At 33.8% G+C, this 16,632-nt stretch overlaps 1 protein-coding gene across 4 annotated transcripts in view; it reads left to right on the top strand.

Annotated features, from left to right (window-relative positions):
- Positions 1–16,632, top strand: part of GRIK2 (glutamate ionotropic receptor kainate type subunit 2) — a 432,874-nt gene that overhangs the window by 241,887 nt on the left and 174,355 nt on the right. For all 4 annotated transcript variants that reach the window (XM_052781434.1, XM_052781430.1, XM_052781432.1 and 1 more), the window contains one exon: positions 9,882–10,088. In XM_052781434.1, coding sequence (XP_052637394.1) covers positions 9,882–10,088 — 207 coding nt within the window. The remainder of the gene's footprint in view (positions 1–9,881; positions 10,089–16,632) is intronic.

Below are 16,632 nucleotides of genomic sequence, written 5' to 3'. Positions count from 1 at the left end.
CATCACCTTATCAATAAGGCAAAATGTCTTTATTCATCAACAGTACATGTAAACAGAAAGTTTGCATGAAAACAACAGTCATCTGTTGCTTAGGGGTCATATCATTGTTGAACAAACTTTTCTAATTTTTTTTATATTACTCAGTAATGCTTTTCAAGGATTTACCTTCTATTTACAGATATATTTTTTAATCTACCTGCTACTTTGCTCTTCCTTGTGACCACATCTTTATTTGCAGTAGTTTTGGTTTAGTGTACTTTGCAGTAAATTTTCTCAGAAAAATTATTAACTTACATTTACTATTTTATCTGTGTTCTCACTTTTAGTACTACTCTGGCTTGAGGTGGGACTTTTCCGTATCAATCTTCATTGAAGATGTTTTAGTCTTAGGAGACATTAAATGACTACTTTGATCTTAAAGTTTTGTAGCAAGCTGACCTGTTGATGAAATAGTAATAGTAAATAGTTGCTGCCAAGAGGCGTTCTCAGGGTAAATTACTTTCTTAAAGCTATGATTTTCATTATTGTTTCTCAAAGGTTTCCTTTAAAATATACACTATTTTCTTGAGTCCATCACACCAAAACTTTGCCTGCATGATACCTCCTCCTTATTACTAACTGTTCATCCAACATTTGTGTTATCAGAAAAAAAACAGATTTCTACCCCCACCACCACCCCCCGCCCCGCCCCGCTCCTTACAGGTCAATGTAAGAAAATGGGTCAGCGTTTAAAAACATAAACAAAAACAAACCCAAAGATGCACTGAAAAGAATCACAGATATATACTGAGTGGGTACCTAGAAAGGTTTTAACACTTTGCTCTTCAGAAGGGATGACTTGATTATGATTAAACTTTGGACAGCCAGGTTTTAATGAATTTAAATGTGTGTAAATTTCACTGCACAATTTGATGTAGCATCAATTCAAGAAGCTTAGGTTTTGCAGTCAAACATTGCTTAAATAGGTAAGAAAGATATAAGATTAATTTCTGTGTATTATGAGAACTTTCTTTGATTCCCTTCTGTGTTTGTTATCAAATGCTCGATTATTTTGCAAATGTTCACTTCAAGGAGGGTTGTCCTTCTGTCAGTTTATATGTGAAATGAGTAATGAAGTTATGACAATTTTATTTAAATTAGCATTTTATATATATTTTATATATTTATATATATTTAATTATTTATTTATTTTAGGTAATTTTAGCATTGACTGTGTCAGTCTGCTATATATTTCAATCAGATTGGTGTCTGTTATGATTATAAAAGTCTGATTTTGCTTTCTGTTACATAGACGTGTGTAGTACCACTTAGTGACATATATTTATAAATGGTGTCTCATCCTCTAATTTATCCTTTACAACATTGACCAAGATTCATTTAATTAATATATGACATATGAAAAAGAAATAAAAGTATTTTGGCTAACTTGGTTTTTCTTAATGGTTGAAACAAGAAATTTAACTATTCTGAGAATGCATATTTTCCTGCTAGGTTTATCATCATGATTCAAATTATTTTCATTTTTTTTTTATCCTGGCAATTTTCATTAGTAAGTTTTTAATAAACATTTTTTCTACCTCACATCCTCTGTAGACCTGATTAATTTTCTTATTATGTTTTGTACTGAACAAGTACTTATTTCTTTCTGGTCAACTGGACTAGGTACTAGTTAGCTGATTTTGCAGATAATTGATTTTCCTTGGGCTGAGATAAAGGCCACGTAAATTAGATGTCTTTTTCACTAGGCATAAACCTGGATTTCATGAAACAAGATCAATTTTTGAGTCACTAGAATTGACTGTCTTTCATTTACCTTCTTTCACTGGACTAGAATGATATCCAAGAATAAAACCGTATCTTCTTGTGATCGTTTTATATCTTTGAGAGTTCTGCAGAGTTACATTCTTCTGATTTTAAAGACTACTAGGATATAGAATAACACTTCTGGAAAGGCAAGACTCCATCCTGCTATGTATTTGCTTCGTATAGAATTTTTTTTTAGATGAAAATTGCTCCAAAAGTATTTTTTAACTTTCTTAACTCTTCAGAAATCTCTTTGCAAGTGTGTTGGATTTTCTTATGTTTTAGGCTGAACTGTTGATGACAAATGATACCATTTTTTATTTCCTTTGATCTGATGGTTTTTAAAAGGCAGCTTTCCTCTGCATGATCAACTTGCACTCCACGTAAGGTCCCCACGGGCAGGAAAAAAGTCAAGTCAGACAAACATTGACAATCATGATCACCATTTCATAAATAGTTGTGATACTTTTGCACTTGAAAAGCAAACATCCAAACTACAGTCAAGCTTCAAGAACAGGATACAAGACCATGCACAGCTTTAAAGGTATATCTCCCCTTAATGTTACTAAGATGGTACTTATGTCAGAACTACAGAATATAAATTCTGCATACCCTATAAATTCTGCTCTGGCACTCAAATACTAATTTTTGTGGCAGTCTAATACACACTTCAAAGATGGCTGCTTTCGTGGTAGCAGCCATGGGCAGCTTCAGTAGGATGGTATATATGGGCAAGTTGAGTGACCTCCTGTACAGTGAGTGATTGGTTAGTTGCTTGTTTTTTCTTCAGCATCCTTTAAAACTGTGGTTATGATAATGTACACTGAAGTTTTCCAAACAAACTCCAAGTATTCTAGTCACACGTTATACATTCTTGTACATTATTGAATATGTGTCACTGAGTAAATCATATATGCACAAGATGAGCTTGAAGAAGCCGGCGAAATTGGCAGAAACTTGCTGAAACTCATAAAGACATCCCATTCTAGGAAGACCTGTTTTTAATATTCATATGTTGAAATCTAACTGACATAACAATAATGGTGCTGTAATGTTTTTGAGAGAACCAGTGAAAGTAGTCTTGATGGCATATGCAAGAAAATTATTTTCAACTTTGTAGTGTTAAATTTTTCCAAATTGCTCACCTGTATGATATTGATGGAATATTTACAGTCACCCATGTGTAAAAGGATGATTGCATTCTCCAGATAACCCAAGCTCATGTTCGTAGAGTTAATTAGCAAACTGAACATTTGAGACTAGTAACTGTTCATGTGACTGTCTCCTTCAGGTGCAATGTGGGTGCTTAGCACTGAAGAGAATGCATTTGCATGATATCTCAAATTTTTAAAAAAACCCGGAGAGGGTTGTCTTGTTACGCTGTTGTCCTGAGTGCTAGAGATATTGGCAGTTTATCTCCAGTGAAAAACTGAAGTTTCTACTTGTTTGCTTTTGTTCTTCTTTTAAACCCTCCTATTTTAAAAGGAACTAGTGGTGTGAAGACTTTCCCTTCAGAGAAAAAGCTATCCATGTGAAATATAACCAGTCAAAACAAAACCAGTGTTTGATTTCAGATTAAATTTGATAGTTTGATGATAGAGGTATATACAGAAAGTTGGAGGAGTGTACTGCATGTTTCTGAGCACAGATACGTAAGGATGCCGTTGCTTACTATGTGTCTTTCTCTGTTGGCATTGAAATAACAACCTTTCCATTCCTTGCTTTTTCTAAAAATATTTACTTTAAATACTATGAATTATCTTAATTGTAGAGTTAGATATATGATTATATATGTGAACCTTTTGAGTATATGTAATTTAGACTCACTTTGTTCTTGCACAAGGTTTATAAACTTCTATAATTTAAATCTTGTGAGAAAACATTAATCTGTCTAGCCTCCCAATTTCAAATGTAAGCTAATAGTACCAAAACTTTATTTGCCCATGTCCCATTCATCTCTCTCATTATTCCCAATACCCTTTATCTTTTTTTTTATTTCCATATTCTAAGTATTTCTATATGTATAAACTTAATTTGGGTAATTCCTTACTATTGAGCTGGTCAAAGGTTCACTACAAAGTTGGCAAATTTCACACATCAAAAATGATCTAAACTAGAAGCAAGATTAATTTGGATGAAGAAAAGGGTTGTTTTTAACGTGCAGTAGCTCTCCCCTTGGTTGCTCTTATTTCAGGACAAGCATACTTGGTAAAAATACGTGGTAGAATCTCTTTCCTATAGCCTAAGTTAGTTCAGAGTAGGCACGTTTTCTGGAAACATTGTCTCTGCATGAGGATTTATTCAGGAATCTTTTTCTTGGAGCACCTGTATAGACAGTGCTTATTCAGTGGCTTTTGCTTCAAGCTACTCATGTCATTCCAAGCAATAACAACAGTGCTAAGGGGAAGGTGTTTGTAGTTTTTTTTTTTTTTCAGGGGAGATTTTTCCAGTTGAAAGACTATAAATTTCAACTGAAACTGTTTAGAAGATTTTAAAGAATACTTTGTAAACATTCTGAAAACAAGTCTGACCAATTCATTTTGTGAGGTGGTCTAGTAATTTCTAAGGGTCATGTTTTCAGGAGCTGAAGGACAAAATTAAATTGTGAATATTAAAATAAGTATAAACCAGTTGCCAATCTACGAATCACTTGGTTTAAATACTCTGTTTACCTAATCAATGATAATTGTCCTAGTGAAAGATTGTGGTGGAAATGATAATCCACAAAGAAGAAATGGTGATCATATGTTTAATGCATAGACACTTTCCTGAGAGTGTACTTGGCAACCAGTTTTACATTAGTCCATAATATAAAAATAAAGCATGTAGCAGATCCTTTGCATGGACTTGTCCAGAATACATGAATGCCACGTTCAGTATTTAGAATGTGTCTTGTATATTACGAGAGGAAAAAGAGAAGAACTAGAGAAAACTTTGGGATTAATAAGAGCTATTACAGATGAAGCTGCTGAAACCCACTTCCTGATAAATCGAAGATGAACCCTGTTGAAGCTAAGTAAGAAGATCCTTTGCATGGCAAATAAAAGGTCTGGAGAGAAAAAGCAAATATTTTGGACAGTGGAAGACTGTAAGGAAAAACAGCAAGAGCCATTAAGTGATGGCTTAATGTAAGGATCGTGAAAGTATTAAAAGAGTATTAATAACTCACTGAGCAGTCTTCTTAGCAAAAGCTTTTTTTCCATAGCAAAATATTAGAATTATTAAATAGTAGCATAGAGAACTACTGTAGACCTTATCCAAGCTGGTCAGAGTAAAGAATAATGAGTATGGAGTTGGATCTATGAGTTCCAAAAAGTATTGCAGGATTTTCTTTTTTAAACAAAGTGTATAAAAGCATCAGCAGAACAGATAAAATGATTGAGGATTACTGTAATGATCTTAGAGAAAAATATGTAAGAATGTATGAATGAGCTGGATGGCTCAGTAAAGAAAATCCTGCTGTCCTTACTAAGTAAAGGAGACATTAAAGCATGAATTGGCAATTATACTGCCTCCCTGATATCGCACGTATTTAAATTCTGCCCCATATAATTCAGGATTGCTTGGAAAGGAAGATAGTAACAAAACTGTTGTTAAGAGTCTTGTCAAGATTCCAGATGGACTGGAGGATGTGTGACTCTGTAAATATCTGAACAACTCAGAGAGCAAATGTCTAGGATCTGTGTACATGAGCATTCCAAGCTATATGGGAATTTCATAATGCCTACGGAGGCATATATAGAACATTGTATTTGGGAAGCACAAGTCTGAGTCTTTTTACATCTGAAACAAGTTTTTTTGCACCTTCAGAAATAATGTTAGGAGTTAAAAGTGTAGATAAACAATTTTATTGAATATTTAACTCCAATTTAATACGGGATAATAGCTTTCAGTTGACTACTGTTGATAAAGAAATTCCAGATATTTTGGAAAATTCCCAAAACACAGAACCTCAGAGCTGAAATGGACAATTTTTCTATTGTCAGGATCTCAATTCCTGGATGGTGAATATTCTTTTCGCATGAGAAACAGTTGCACAGGTAGCTGTTTTCTTGGCCATTTTTTTTTAGCAGGAAGTGATTGAGCTTAGCTTTTTCTTCTAGCAAAACAGCCCGAATTCTAGATAACCTACTGTAGTACTTAACTGTAGTTACCATTATAAAGTGTCCCCTAATTTCTAACCTTTGTTTCTTTTGCCAAAGTTTAAGGCCATTAATTCCTGTCCCCTCTACAAAAAAGAGCTTTTCTGGTTCCTTTTTGCAACAACTTTGTTGGTGAAGACTTCTATCACTTCCCTCTCAGTCTGTTCTTCCTTAAGTGAAATAACCTATATTCTTTCATTCTTTCCTCATCCTGTTTTGTAGACCTCGGTTCATATGTCTCCTGAACTGCAGTATTCAAAACTGAATTAATACAGTAACTGAATCATTAATAGTGTAAAAAATATAAAACAGTAATTTTGATGGGAAGGGACCACTATAGGTCCTCCAGTCCCAGCTCGCTCTCAGACCAGATCCAATTAGGTAATTTTTTTTTTCTTCTCAGTTAATGGTGTGTCCTGGTTTCAGCTGGGATAGAGTTAATTGTCTTCCTAGTAGTTGGTATAGTGTTATGGTTTTGAGTTAGGTATAAGAAGAATGTTGATAACACTGATGTTTTCAGTTGTTGCTAAGTAATGTTTAGTCTGAAGTCAAGGATTTTTCAGCTTCTGATGCCCAGCCAGCAAGAAGGCTGGAGGGGCACAAGAAGTTGGGAGAGGACACAGCCAGGGCAGCTGACCCAAACTGGCCAAAGGGGTATTCCATACCATGTGACATCACATCTAGTATATAAACTGGGGGGAGTGGGGGCAGGGAGGTCACTGCTCGGGGACTAACTGGGCATCAGTCGGCGGGTGGTGAGCAACTGCATTGTGCATCACTTGTATATTCCAATCCTTTTATTATTACTGTTGTCATTTCAGTAGTGTTATTATTATCATTATTAGTTTCTTCTTGTCTGTTCTATTAAACCGTTCTTATTTCAACCCACGAGTTTTACTTCTTTTCCTGATTTTCTCCTCCATCCCACTGGGTGGAGGGGAAGCGAGTGAGCGGCTGTGTGGTGCTTAGTTGCTGGCTGGGGTTAAACCACGACATGGTGTGATATTCTTGAGTCTAGTACATGATCCCCTATAATATCTAGAACTTAATTTTATAGAATTGCTACCTCATCAACTCTTTGCCTCCTGAATTTCTGCAATTTATTATTCATCTGAAGTGTGGAAATATTCATTAATTCCTTTTGAATGTCATTTTTTTAATTACTCTCCTATTTTCTGAAACTTACCATTTTGTCTTCTGATCCTGCCCCATTGTAGAGTGAATACACATCCAATTAGCATCTTTTCTGTTCAAGAATAAGTGGACATATTTAACTGTACTGTATAAAGGAATATCACTTAAAACTTTCCAGATTGATAATGAATCTCTTTCAATGAAGTGTGCGTTTCTGGACAGTCAAATTTTCTTCATATTTTTAGAGAGAACAGGGATGGCTTTGTGTATAACATGATGTAATGACTTTCCTCAACTTCTCCCTTTCTCCATATTCTCTTAGCTTTAGATTCCCACAAATAAAAATAGTTTTATGATTTGCTTGGGATAAAACTACTGTTTTTCTAAAAACTACATTCATCAGTATACAATTTCATAGCCCTCCTTTCTCCAGTTTGTAAAGTTTTTTTACATTGGGAAGTGTTTAAAGATAAGTCTTTTACAGCCTCCTTGAAGCTTCCATGAATTCTTAAAGGTAATTCCTAATGGACCTGAAATTGATAAAACTGGTTCTTCTGTGAATTCATGAGGTCAAATCTTCCTGAAAATACTTAAAGTTCAAGGTCTCACTGAAGTTGTCTTTCCGTACTTTAGTCTAAACACTTTTACATGTGTTTCTTGTGATAATTTTATATATTATCTGATCAGCATTAGCCTTTTCAGAGAACATAGGCCCAGGAAAATCATCAAACTGATTGTCTTTGTAATGTCATTTCATGGTTTTCTTTTCCTGTTGGGAAACAGATGAACTAGTTCCTAGAATTTCCCTTTATCCTTGTTTCTAGAATGTGGCTTTTTATCCTTAATATCAATTGCTAATTGTACTGTATTTTTTGCTTTGGCATTTATGCATTTGTCCCTGCGTAAGTTTTATGTATGTATGTTTGCTTTTCTGTTTGTCCTTTACATTCTGTGTTTTGTCTTAGCATAGCTTCTGCTTGGTCAGTAGTGTGCTTTCTTTAAGGAATTCTCATTTCACCTGAAAAACTGTTTTCCTTACAGTTGTTCTCTATGACATATTTCATATCAATTGTCTGAGTTTATTAACAACTCTTTTCATACACAGTTTTTACTCTGTCACTGTCTCTGCTTCTCAAGAATTATTCAATGATCCGTGTCATTTAAATTGCTGTCAACTTTCATATTTTCAGTCAGGTCTTCGTTCTTGTCAGCACTACATCTAGAAGAGCTCTCCTGGAGTCATTTGCCTATCTGCTGTTTGAAAAGTTTCTGTCAAAACAATCTAGTAGTTTATCTGGACAGTTTATTTCATGTTACATTCCTCGTTAATTGTATGAAGATCAATGGTGTACTTTTTTAAAAATATGGCCATAACCTTATTAATTTCAATAGAAGTATATAAAAATAGAATCTCAGCAGAGTCTTGATTCAGTAGTTTGTTTTATGTAGGAAAAAAAGTGTAACAGGCAACAGGGGAACAGATTGAACACACTTCTTTTAAGAGCAAGAGATCTCCTTGCTTTCTCCTTTGCATTTTGGGTATTAGCATGCAGATATAATGCTTAAATCATGGGACACCTCAAGACAGATGTTTACATCATGAATGCTGACAAATGCTTATTAAAGCTGTCAGATGCCTGTAGAATGAAATGTCTTTAAACCCACTGAGTGCTGATGTGGAGATCCAGGGCTGTATGAATTTTGTTGTTATCCTGGAGAGTTCATCTGATTATTCATTGAGACTTGTATTTGGTGCAGTAATTGCATCTACTACCATTTGTCTTACCTTACTTGGTGCTTATTTTTTTATTATTGTAAAAAAAAGAAAAAAGCCTGTCTAAAACATGAGTACGGACTGAGTTGTGTATATAACCTATCAAATACAACCTGAATATTCATGCCATATTGTAGTGGAAGACTACTGTTTGTTTTTTGTCTTTTTCCCTTCAGCTTTGTATTTGAGGAAGGCTATCCTATATTGAGAAACAGATGTGAAAATCCTATATTTTGCTAAATGTTAAGTTTCTTCCCATAATTATGAATATCCTGCCAATCATTTCAATTTGCTGTTCTATTTGCATGACACTTTATGAAAAAAAGTCACATTGTAGTTTAAATATAAGAAGATAAATGTTTAAAGAAGAGAAACGTTTAAAGAAAATAAATTCAGTTTTCATGGAATGTATATCACAGAATTTGCTTTTCTGAGTTAACTTTTTTCTGGTTTTGCTGCAGTCTTGTAAGTGGCAGCCTATAACTTGAGGCAACAGAACAGTAGGTGCTTTCACTGACTTTTTCCTCCCCCTGTGGGTTTTCTATACTTTACTAACAAAGCATTGAGAAAACAGTTAAAATACTTGTGTAAAGAAAAGTGTAAAACCTAATACTTAAAGCATTTGATTGATGTTTGGGGTTTGAATTAATTATTTTTCGGCTGCCAAAACACATTGTTTCTGCATTTTAAGAGGCTTACAATGTCCATCCAAACAATGCATTTGATATTAATGTATAATGTAACTTGTTAAGGAGCACATTTAAAATTAGTGTTTATATGAATTCCTTGAAGATATGTCTATGGTGTTTACGTGTCATTTTTTCAAATAAAAATGAGAAAGAGGGTCTTCCGACTAACTTCAGTTTGAAGATAAAGACTTTAGACAGATGTAACCAAAAGCTAAAAGGATTCTACTTTTCGTTTTAGTTCTTTGTACAGGGAGTGGTATCATGACAGTGTACTACTTTAGGTTAAAAAGAAAAGAAAGGTGTGGGGCACTCATTATCCATTCTGTCTAATTTTTATAGGAAGAGCCATATGTTATGTTCAAGAAGTCTGACAAACCCTTGTATGGAAATGATCGATTTGAAGGTTATTGCATCGACCTCCTCAGGGAGCTGTCTACTATCCTTGGATTTTCCTATGAGATTAGACTGGTGGAGGATGGAAAATATGGAGCCCAGGAAGATGCCAGCGGACAGTGGAATGGAATGGTTCGTGAACTAATTGATCATGTAAGTTAGCTTTTGGAAGCTTTCTACTATGCATTCAGATTTCAATTCTTTCTACACTAATTGTAAAACTTTTATGATAATGATGTTTGAATAGTACTGTTTTGGAAAATGCAGATGTTTAAAGAAATAATACAAGTAGATTCACATCAACGATTTCTTTAGTGTGAATTTGTTAAACGAAGACTATTCTGCATCTCTGTTTTGCCTATAGGGAGTGTTTGTTTCTACCAAACTGGTTTAGCTCTTCCGTGGCATATGCCTAAGTCAAAATATGGAATAGATAGTATTTAAAATTTATTTCTGAAAACAAATATATGTTTTTTGGGGACAAAACATACATCTTCATTAATCAATAGAAGTCAGACCTCCTCTTCTGATAGTGGATCTGAGACTTTGTCTTAGAGAAATTTCTGTGTGTGTAGTATAAACACATAAATTACTTGATATACACAAAGAAGAAGAACATCTTTCTTGAAATTTTAACAATAAAGTGCAAGCAGCAAGACAAAAATATCAACATGTACTGAGGGAGCAAAGTGATGCAATGTGTGTCAAAACAGATACTATTACAATTACTTGTAAATGAGTAAGGCAGGTATTACTTCATGTCCTTCAAAGCATGCTTTCCCAGTTGGTCATGCCAGTTGAATTCAGTCTCTTAGAAACATTTTAGTCAATTTGAAAATTACGTCATTGTCCCTTTTTGTATTTATTTGGGTGAGTTGCTTGATATAGAGACATTTGATCAAAGAATGAGATAAAACATATTCTGCACATCACTGTCATTTAAAATAGGAAGAAGGGGAGGCTATTTTATAGCTAATTCAAGTGAAAACTAGTGATGGCAGAAACTGCATGATAGCTTGAAGAAAAATAATCACTAATCTTGTTTCAATTTGCTTTAAGATTTCAGCAGATGGGCAGAACTTGTTAATCAAAATAGTCATATTTACTAGGAGGGTTGTTATCTTTGTGCTTTTCTAGTAAATAATAATCTGGTATTGCTGTTGCAAAAGATGTTGATTATGCCTAGCTACACACTTTTAAGAAGAATGCATGGGAGTACTATATTTATATTTTCTTTAAATGTGTGTATGTATTATACCTAGTACACCTACATAGAAAGCAAACATATTTAGCTAGACTCTCTGTCCATCTCTATACATGCATATTTTTACACATGTATAAATGCATAGGCATGCATAACTATTAGATTTCATTAGTTGTTAGGTAGTATCATCATCTGGAACTAATTTTCCATGATTGGGGTGGATATTGTGGAAGTATTTCTTACATAATTCTTCAGAAGCAAAGAAAAAATCACATTTTGGTATGCTTTTATTATTCAGCCCTAAAGCTTTCTTGAACAAGCACTAGTATGGCCTCCTAAGCTTTTCACTAAGACAATCTTGAAATAAAATGCATTTGAAGAAGTTGCAGCAGTAAAATGTGTGGAACAGAATCTTTTCCCATCCTTTCCTCTTGGTAACACAGAATGGAACATGTGTTCTTTTTTCCCATAGATAACATATAACTAAACTTAGATTAAAATTTATTTTGCCTTTTGAAATCATGTTTACTTGGGAGTCAAGAAAGTTTAGATACTGTGTTAGTGCATCATGGAAGATGTAGTCTAACTTCTTAACCTGGATCATAACTTTTACTAGTGTCTCAATTTCTCAGTTGTTAAAATTTTCCTTCAAATTTTTCTCTGGTTTTATCTATTCTTATTTTGTAATCTATTTGAATAAATGCAACTTATTTATACATCTGTGCCCTTTATTCGCACGCATGTTATTGGTACATTTTATTAGCAAGCAACACTTCAGACCTCAGAACTGATGTGCAAGAATTTAGAGGATTCCAGATAGACAGTTACCACATTTGATGTTTCTATACATTTAGTACTTCACATGACCCATTAGCTTAGTTTTTCAGTCTTTCTTTTACCTTAGAGAATATTTTTTTAATTGTCAAAAAGGTTTGTTTTGTGTAAAGTGATTTAATAAACTCAATTACTGTTTCTTTTGGAAAGTTAAAATGATTCTGCCTACATTTTTCAACCGAAGTTTCTAATTAAAATAAATAGACTACAGAATAAAGACAGAGTTTTTCTGTCTTTATTTTCTGTCAGAGACAACTTCTGAAAGTTGGCATAGTACTTACATCTATTTGAAAAATATTTTTAGAATTTATTTTATTTTTATGTGCTTGTTATATTTTAACTGTCAGTTACTTAAGTTCAGAAAGAAAGGGTACTATGCTGTGGTATATATCTTTACAAGGGTAGTTTGTAGCATTTGTTAATCAAGAATAAATAAAATGGATAATTTCTGTATAGTATGTGTGTAGAAAGGAAGATGCACAATTTATATAAATATAGAAAGTACCAAACAGAATAAATTTTTAAATAAACTGTTTAAATCTGTGTTTAGTCACTTTACATAGTTACTTGGACTCAAAAGTGTAAGTGAAATGAAGATAATGCTATCTGAACTGAGCTCAGCATATCATGTCAGTCTCAGGCTTGAAATTCTATAGTGTGAACAGAGACTGAAGACTTTACATAAGGCTTTGTGTGTTTTCAATCTCCTTTCCCATAGTTTACTTGCATATCTTCTTTCTTTGACTGTTTTACTTAGTGTTCAGATACGTCATCATTCTGATATTGGTCTCCAAACAATGACTAGCTTCCTTTTGAATAAATGGTAAATACTGAAAATGAAAAATTAGTTCAGTGATTCCTTCCCTTTGACAACTGAATGATAATGAATTCTTGTTGGAAAAGACAGTGGTCTTTATAGCTGCAAATGGAAGAGAAATATTCACTAGGACAGCAAATATAGATGAGATTTCCCTATGAAAACAATTTAAATTGAATTTCTCCAGTTAAGCAGTGTGATTTCTTTGCCACAATTTTACCCTCCTCTGGTTAATTCAAGACAAGGGTGTTAGATATTTGGGGGAGGGGGAGCTAAAATCCAGGTATCTGCATCCTTACAGATGCATTCTTCATAAAGAAGTATTCTTTATACTGACTTGCTGTCTTTGGTTCAAGAACTTTATTCAAGGATAGATTGATTGAATTTCTTTTGAACTGAATTATAAGTTCCGGAGATGTCAGGTTGTTCTGTGGTGCTAAAAGTTGTTATGGCAGTGTATTATATTGTATGAGATATATAGTGTGAGTGTTTAAATTATGTTCTCCTATAGCTAGCAGATACTGATAGAATAAAAATATGTAATTTTGCTTATTTCTGTTAGACATTCTACTTTACAGCTCCAAAATTACTTCAAAACATTTTTATCGTTGGGTTCTAAAACAGGCAAAAATTACTATTTTGTACTTCCCCAGAGATAGAAATGAAAGTGAAAAATCCACTGGGAAGTAATTTGTTATTATTATATAAGATTAAAATAACATTTTTTTTTCTTTGACTCTGTTTCAATGATTCTTCTACAGCACAAAGCTTATGCATTACAAATAGACTCTAAAGCTTGCAGATCTTTTATGATTCATAAATAATTACAGAAAAGTAGCAATTTTTAGATTATGACTGCTCTTTTTATTATATGTGAGGTTTAAATGGGAACTTTTCTTCGTATCTCAGAGGAGTAGGATTTTCAGCTTGGAGGAAGTTAAGACTTATGTAGTTGGACAATTGGAAAGCACTACTTAATTTGAATTAACTTTAGACATAGCTTTGTGTTTTACTTCAGTATCTTTTGAATTTTTTAAAATCAATATCTTAGTAAATAAATGCCTACATACAAAATGCTTATGTTTATGAAAATAGTAGTGGTCTTCCATTCTCTCAAGAACAGAATAGTTTCAGATGTTTATATAATCAGTTTAAAGTGTTTCTGGAGACATCTTCCTCAAATAACTTGTTACTTTTCTTTTTTTTTTTTCCCTAATTTAAGGTCCTTTTGTTCTTGAAGGACTAGAGCCAAGTTCTTTGTATTACTGTGTAAAAGTGAAAAAAAGCTTCCAGTAAGCACGTATATAGATTTTGGTTGCTTTCATTTTGAGACAAATAAAAATCTGTATGAGTAAAGGAATTTAAGTTTCTTCCATCTTTTTATATTCTTTTCTCTTCCTCCACTTTTCAAATGCAGTTTCATCACATTGTTTAGACTCTATCTCTTTCCTTCATACTTACAGCAAGTCCTGCCATACAGAGCCTCATAAGTTTAGGCTAAGGAGCTTCTCTTGCCTCTTCTCCTCAAGGATAGATACAGTCTTCCTCCTTGTGACTTTTGTGCAAAAGGTCTGACAGTTGAGATTTACAATACAGTGCAGGACAGTTTAGCCATCCCTCTTTCATTAATCAAAATCCCAAAAACTTTGACAGTAGTAGGGAGTTAGAGACTCTACAAGAGAAAGAAAGATCAAGCATTCTGCCTTTTTGCACCAACATTATATGTGCTGGACATCAAAACCTGTGGTCTGTCAGTGCTCTTTAGAGCACCATATCTGCTTTATGGCTGCCTCATTGTATTAGTGAAAACACTGGTCTGATGTCAACATTTTCAAAGCTATGTATAACACAACTCCTACTGAAATTTTTTCAAATGATGCTCCTAAATTAATGTACTGACACTTACTCATATACTACTACTTGTTGAACGTTATTATTAGTCCATTTTCAAAATATTTCTCCACAGAGGATCACTGGATTGTAACACCTTCCTTTAATGATATTTTTTTTTATCAAATAGAATGCTATTCTATTCACCTTCTCCTTTCTGTATTACTCAGAATGACTTAGTTGTTTTTTGCAAGACTCCCTAGATTTTTGCTAAGGGCTCCTGTGCTAATCATCATCAGGTTCAAATAATAAGAATGTTTCATAGGACAACCTAGTTAGTAAATCAGAGGCAGAATATCAGTAGTGACTTCAGAAATGTGTTTTGCCTTACTTAGCTGAATTTGGAAAATTCAGGACTTTGGCACAGTGATTTATCTCTCTTCCTTTGTGGCTAATATTTATGACTGTGAACTGTCAATAATTTCATATTTCTTTAAAAATATTATAGATGTCTGTCCTGGTTTCAGCTGGGATAGAGTTAATTGTCTTCCTAGTAGTTGGTATAGTATTATGTTTTTGAGTTAGGTATAAGAAGAATGTTGATAACACTGATGTTTTCAGTTGTTGCTAAGTAATGTTTAGTCTGAAGTCAAGGATTTTTCAGCTTCTGATGCCCAGCCAGCAAGAAGGCTGGAGGGGCACAAGAAGTTGGGAGAGGACACAGCCAGGGCAGCTGACCCAAACTGGCCAAAGGGGTATTCCATACCATGTGACATCACATCTAGTATATAAACTGGGGGGAGTGGGGGCAGGGAGGTCACTGCTCGGGGACTAACTGGGCATCAGTCGGCGGGTGGTGAGCAACTGCATTGTGCATCACTTGTATATTCCAATCCTTTTATTATTACTGTTGTCATTTCAGTAGTGTTATTATTATCATTATTAGTTTCTTCTTGTCTGTTCTATTAAACCGTTCTTATTTCAACCCACGAGTTTTACTTCTTTTCCTGATTTTCTCCTCCATCCCACTGGGTGGAGGGGAAGCGAGTGAGCGGCTGTGTGGTGCTTAGTTGCTGGCTGGGGTTAAACCACGACATGGTGTGATATTCTTGAGTCTAGTACATGATCCCCTATAATATCTAGAACTTAATTTTATAGAATTGCTACCTCATCAACTCTTTGCCTCCTGAATTTCTGCAATTTATTATTCATCTGAAGTGTGGAAATATTCATTAATTCCTTTTGAATGTCATTTTGAATGTGCTTAGATGCCAACTGGGGTCAAACCATAACAATGTCATAGTTTAAACAGATATATCAACTGAGTAAGCATAAAAAAAAAAATTATTAATTATGAGACGAGTGGAGATTCAAAAGATTCTCCAGAGAATGCCTTTATATATGACAAAATTTGAGTGCACTGCTGGTGAGAAGTTAAACTGGTGTCAATAGAAGAATAGCGAACTAGTATTGTAATATCTTACTTCGGATTTGCAAGAAAGGTTTCAAACTATTTAGGCCTTAAGTTTAGAACATTCTTCTATATCGGTCTTTTTTAATATTTATTTCAATCACATTAACAGCTATAAAATTATCAATTTAAATCCAGAAATGGTTATTTCTCCCTCTTTAACATGTTTTCCATTAATTCATAATATAGATTAACCATGTAATCACGTAATGATACATCAGAAAATAAAAATGGATAGAAACGTGTCATAATGCAGAAGTGATTCCATCTTAAATTTCTGCAAAAATCTACTTTTTTTTCCCCCGACCTATCTTTCTCCATCTAAACCTACATCTCAGACTTCTCTTAATGTTCACCTTGATTATCTTACTCTCAAATTCAGTAGAACATCACCAAAATGAATCTCATTATTTTTTTACTTGTCTCTTTTATTCCTTTATTCTTGCCATGTCTTCTATAAATCTTGAAAAATCAATCTTTTTTTTTTTTTTTCTTGCCCATACGGTAAAGTAGTTCTCAGGCCAGACCTTTCTTTTGTACG

This window comes from Harpia harpyja, chromosome 3 (genome assembly GCF_026419915.1).
Source record: "Harpia harpyja isolate bHarHar1 chromosome 3, bHarHar1 primary haplotype, whole genome shotgun sequence".
Lineage (NCBI taxonomy): Eukaryota > Metazoa > Chordata > Aves > Accipitriformes > Accipitridae > Harpia > Harpia harpyja.
The sequence above is the reverse complement of the archived record's forward strand: the minus strand, read 5'-3'. Positions and strand labels throughout refer to the sequence as shown.